General features: G+C 36.1%; 1 protein-coding gene across 2 annotated transcripts in view; it reads left to right on the top strand.

Annotated features, from left to right (window-relative positions):
- Positions 1 to 6,000, top strand: part of UBE2K (ubiquitin conjugating enzyme E2 K) — a 46,994-nt gene that overhangs the window by 16,724 nt on the left and 24,270 nt on the right. The window contains exon 2 of one of the 2 annotated variants that reach the window (XM_017817588.1): positions 1,890 to 1,983. The exons of the other annotated variant lie outside the window; for it this stretch is intronic. Within the exon in view, the coding sequence (XP_017673077.1) occupies positions 1,890 to 1,983 (94 nt within the window). The remainder of the gene's footprint in view (positions 1 to 1,889; positions 1,984 to 6,000) is intronic. 2 annotated transcript variants of the gene reach the window in all.

Below are 6,000 nucleotides of genomic sequence, written 5' to 3'. Positions count from 1 at the left end.
CCAATGGGAAACACCTCAGGACACCTTTCCCAGGACATTCCTGCATGGGAGATAACCTGTCCTGGGGGGTGTTGGGAAGAAGAAACACGTGTTTGCAAAGAGACCACAAAAGGCCATTTTAAGACATGTTTAAACAACAGTTTTTCCCATATAATGCAGGTTTAGCGCCACAAATTTCAGCTTGTTTAGAGGCAAACTTAAGGCTGAAAAATCAGTATAAATAATATATTTTGCAAGGGGAATAAATAGTAGTGATACAAAGAAACTTGTTGGAGCTGGGAAACAATGCTGTCACAAGTGGGCATAAATAGATTGTAACTTTACCTAATGGTACTATAGAAAGTTTTCAAAAATTGTGAGGTGGTGGGATGAGCTGCCAGTTGGAATAGTGAGAGCAAAAAAATTAGAAGGGATGTTGGAAAGCTTGCAAGAAGCATATGCCATGTGAGTTTGGATTCAGAGAGTAGGTTTGTTACAGTTCCTGGCTGTTGGAGAGGGCCGCAGGTGCTGCCTCATTTGTGTGGGTTGAAGGGGTTTTACCCAAGTTCTAAAGACAAATGTATGTAACTACAGATGTCAAAAGCTCCCAATTCACCATTGGATTAATTTAGTGAAACCTTTAATTAGGATTTTTTGCATGGTGAAATTTTTACCTAATCTTTGATTTTTCGTTATGTCTGTGAGCATATCTGGTCAGAAGAGCACTCTCTTTGTTTGGGGGGAGCTGAATCTACAGCACACTTGCAGAAAGGAAACAGAGGTAATTTCCCAACTGTTGTCCAGTGAATTCTCTGTCCTTAATGGTTCACATCTGTGATAGATCCAAGAATCAGTTGATGGCAGCCATCAGCTTTCTCTGACTCTTCTCTAATAGCTGACAGCAACCAGGTTTACTCTGAGGGCGAAGAGAAGCACAGCTGCACAGGGCTTTTTGGTGTAGAACAAGTTGGAACAATTTTAAAAGACCTGAGAAGATGATAAGAATTCTTGAAAAAAATAACACAGGATTCAAGAAATCTGTATTGCAGTCAGTGAACACAGTATGCAGAAGTAGCAGAATGGAAAAACCTGTAATTACTGATGGTACATCTTTCTAGAAGGAGATTTTGCTTTGCAACCTCCCCAAAAAACATCCTGGCTGGAAGATTTGTATGAAATTCACTAACACTGCTCTCTGGACCTGGAAAGCAAATTCAGTGGAATGAGTAGCTCTGGCTGAACACTTCTGAGAATCCATTTCTGGAAAACATATGTTTTCTTCAATATCAAAGTATAGTGTTTTTATTTTGTAGGCAAGTTGATATGGGGTGTGAAAATGTTGAGGAGGTGACAATGAAATTCAAATGTATAAATACATTGTACCTTATGCCTAAATATTAAAGATAAACATGATCTTAAGCAAGACTACACTATTTTGTTTAGATCATTGTATTGTTAAAAATACCACTCCATTTGGGGAAGTCTTTCCGTATTCCACTGAAAGTGACAAACACATCTCTTACTAATTAAATTGGTCTAAACAAGAAAAAATACTAATATGTAATTTGGTCAATTTAAATTTATAGTTTAAGATATGTAGAATTAATAGCTGATTTGAAAGATCATGGTCTTTTTAAAATGTAGTCAAAAATATAATTTGAGACATTATATTGCTGGATTGCTTTGCATATTGTAGTGATAGTATAAATAATATTATGGTAATGCTTCACAAGTAGTCTGTTTTTAATGAAGTAAAATTTTAGCTGGAAGATAGCTATTAACTTTAGGTTACTATATTTTTAAATGCTTACTTATTTTAAACTACTGAAAATTTTAAGTACCATATTTTGGGGGAAATCTGTATGTCAAATGCTTACTTATGATTCTTTGTTTCTCTGTTTATTTTTAAGACCAGCAAAAATCAAATTAAAGTAGATCTTGTAGATGAAAATTTTACAGAATTAAGAGGAGAAATAGCAGGACCTCCGGATACACCATATGAAGGCAAGTAATGCTTTTGTGTATGCAATTATTGTACACTTCAAATCATGTGTCTTGAGATACTTTGTTTGTAAAATTAATTGACAGCATAAAATATAGAGATAAATGTTTTTAAATAGTCTGATTTTTTTTTTAAAACAGATTTTTAGCTTTAAAAGTATTTCAGTTCAGCTTCTGTGTTGCCTGAAGAGAGATCTGTTCAACAGTAGGATAGCCTATTCCATTAGATTAATTTACAGGTATAAGCTGTGCAGTGTAATTGGTATAATTCTGCCTTTTAGTTGTTTGTTTACTGTCTCGACAGTTTAAGCTTCTTAACCATTGAGCATCCAGAAACTGAGCTTCAGACTGTACGTGTATTTCTGTGATGTGGTGATCGTTCATAAATGTTGCATTTTGCCTATCTCAAGCAGAGATGTCATTGCAAGTTAAATTTGGGATTAATCTTGGGCATTCATGGGTCCCAATACTTAATTTATACTGAAGTGGGGGACTCTATAGTAAGACTTCATCTCTTTAGCTGTCTTCAAAAATTACCTTATTGACTTTCTTGTTTATTAAAGCTGGTATCAGTAATTGTGCACCTCTTCCAGTCTGCGAAAAGCAAGGTAACTTCCATAAAGAAGCTTTAAAAGGAGCTAATGTAGCTTTGTCAGGGATACAAAATTACTCAATGATGCTGGTACTTGTAAACTTTGCCTATATGGAGCTGGCAGACACACCTTCTATTTAAAGTTATGTGATGATAACTAAAAAATAAAGTAAAAATCCTTAAACTTTTGGATAGCTTTAAAATCTTGTTTTACTCAGATAGGCCATGCCAGGTATCAACTTGGATTTGAATTTGAACTTTGAACAAAAATAGTTGAAAGGAGTGTTACAGGCAAAGACATTATTTTGTTGGAATTTAAAACAATTTTCCAAGTTTTTCAGTTGCTGTAGTTCCTCCATGCCTTTGAGTTAAGAGTGGGACTTCAGTATTCTCCTGAGACCAGAAATGTGCTATTTGTCATTATTTTGACAAATAAATTCTCATCAGGTGGTGAAAATACCTGAAATTTTTTTGTAGGTATGGATGTATATGCACTCAAAAGCATGAGTGGCTACTGATGAAAATCTGGTTGTTATATCTTCCCTAAGGAGAACATCCCTTGTGATTGTTTCTCAGGGCTGGGAGCTGATGCAGCAGCATTGGGCTTGAGCACAGGGAGAGTCTCCCCAGTGCCACCCACCCCTCTTCTACCTTTGAGGCCCAGGACAGATAAAGAATGAGGAAACAGCCTAACAGAAGTTGCCATGGAAGAATATTGGCAGGGGTAGAAGGTGTCAGAAGATGAGGAAAAGGGAAATGAGCCTGGAAAAGAGTAGGAAAGAGAAGCATCTGTAATGGTAGGGGTGCTGCCTTGCAGAAATTGATTCCCAGAGTTCCTCAGCAGTTTAGCAACTAATGGTGGTTTTCCCCTCTCCCTCCTTTTCCCCATGTGTCTTCATCTCATCAGCTGCTGATGTGTAGTTGACAGAAGATAATGTCTGGAAAGAAGATAACTTCTTCTGTTTGTAACATGGATCTTCAATTTAAAACGAGAACCATGCTGTTCTACCTGCAATACAGAGTAGTGCTGGTGACCTATTTGGAAGTGAATCATTCTTTAGGATTTAGTATAATTGCTGTTTTGCAACAATATGGTTTGTCTTGTAAAACCAAGTCTTATATACAGATGTTAAGTTATTGCAAAGTTAAATAATTGGATACTAGGAAACATCTGAATGGTGGTAGAAGGGTGTTGTTTTGGGGTGTTTGGGTGTTTGTTTTCCATTCAGACAGAATTAATCCTTCTCAAGTGAGCTGGTTTGTTATGGCTTGCCATTTTTTTCCCCCTCCAGGTTAGTATTACCTTGGCTTATAAAATGGGCCTTTTCTGGAGATTGTGTTGAGAGTTATTTGAAAGGAAAGATGTATTCATATGTCACTGAGGTGAAAAATGATATAGCAGTTCATGAAGAGGGTAAAAAAAGATTTAAATGCCTATTAGCAGAACTAGGTTCTGTGTGATGCTGAATGATTCAGGTAGACCAGAATTTCAAAAGCTGAGCGTTGTGTATTCACATATTCAGCATATCCTGCTAATGAAACTCAGCAATATGTGTTTAGCACAGAGTTTGTGGATGTATGCATACTTACATACCTTTGAGTACATTTCATTATGGGGATATAGTAAATGTCCCTTTTGGGGGGCTGAACTTATTTTGTATTCTGATTATGGCAGGGATCTCATGGAAACATAATGTGATTGTATACTTACTTTAATCTAGAGGGCATATCAAGGAGCAAAATGAAGGTTACCACCAGCCCAATTTCTGGTGTTTCCTGACACTTGAGTAATTTACTTCAGAATGTTAATATTTCTGTAATATGGTTATATGCATTTATTCCCTTATGTAATTATGAAGGGCATGCCAGTGTGTGTAGTCTACATTTTATGACTAATGCAGTAATGCATGCTGCATAATTACAGGCTGATCTCTTGTCATCTGTAGTCTGAACAGTGACACAGCAAGAAGTGCTTTATGAAGAACAACTAATTAATGCAGTAGTTCAGGTCAGACAGTTCTGTGATACAGGAGGGATTTCTAGAACCATTGTGAAGTGACAGAACAGTAGTGCTTGTTGTTGACCATAATTGGTGAGGTATCTGAAAACAAACTGCTGCTGCAAAATTCTGTTATAGGTTATGTTGGGACATTAGTTAAGAATGACTGAGAGAAAGAATTCCATCTATTGTTGGCAAAATTGACAGCTTTTATTTTCCTGGTAATAGTGTCAACTCGTATTGATAATCATGGGAATATTGCAAGACATAACTTTCATTGAAACATGTTTACCTCCCACGTTAAAACATATGTCTTTGGAGAGAGGACCTTTGAAAGACTAAGCCTAGATTAATGGCTGCTGGGTTTTACTTGATTCAAGAGCTTTTCAAAAGATAAGTTGGGGTTTTGGGGGGGGTTTTTTTGTTTGTTTTTTTTAAAGCCTTTGTAACAATGGTATGAATTTCAAGCCAAGCTTGCATGTGAGCCAGAATAACTGGAAAATTTATAATAGGGTATTTCTTCAAGGAAAATAGCTAAACATTGCTCCAACTCTATTGTGAGACCTGCTCCAGTAGGACTACAGAAGGAATATTCTGCCATTACTGTTTAATTCGATTGCAGGCATTAAATAGCTGCAGAAGAGCCATACATGTGCATACTCCTTTTAAAAAAAAAATTGCAAAAACATTGGCATGCAAAAGTTATTCACTTGCATTTTAAATGTAGTATTAAGGAAATTAAATCCAGATCTGTTCAGGTTAAGTCTTCAAGCCTGTATTTTAAACTGCAAACTTCATTGCACAACAATACTGTGTAAATAATACCACCAGCTCATTAGTCCAGCAGTTTTAAAATCTTTAGGACTTGTGCATTCCAGGTGAAAAGTATTGGTAGCTGAATAGCCTGTTAGACTGTAATACCCTGTGGTAAGCAGAAGAAATGGTAATACCTAAGGATAGATTTAAAGTTACCTCACAAAATGGTGTGGCAGTAAAATCATAGAGGGACTGATGAATTTTTGTAATCTAGGCACAGCGTAATTGTTTTGCTTCTTAGAAAAAAATTGCTGCTGAATTATGCTTCAATTCAGAGAAAAGGGAAAACAAACTTACGTAAGGTTTGTTGTTGATGTATGTGTCTTCAAAACTATTTTGCTTGTGCTGTCCTATAAGTAGACAAGCTGTCAACTTAGACATTGGCTATTATAATTTTGGAAATATTGGCCTTTCTTCTATTGTATTTTCTGTTAGAACTTCTCAAGTTATTGTAGAATTAAGTGAGTATAAACAGCTGTAGAAGGTAGTGTAAAATATCAAACTGATATTAATCAGTTTCAGGAGGAATGTATTAGACTGAAATACATTTTGAAAGTGAGAGGTGTTGGTAGCTACTAATGTGCATTTTGGCACAGATAAAACAATGCCATAG

The sequence above is a fragment of the Lepidothrix coronata genome, unplaced genomic scaffold (assembly GCF_001604755.1).
Source record: "Lepidothrix coronata isolate B3197 unplaced genomic scaffold, Lepidothrix_coronata-1.0 Scaffold0, whole genome shotgun sequence".
Lineage (NCBI taxonomy): Eukaryota > Metazoa > Chordata > Aves > Passeriformes > Pipridae > Lepidothrix > Lepidothrix coronata.
This window is presented reverse-complemented; position numbering and strand designations above follow the sequence as displayed.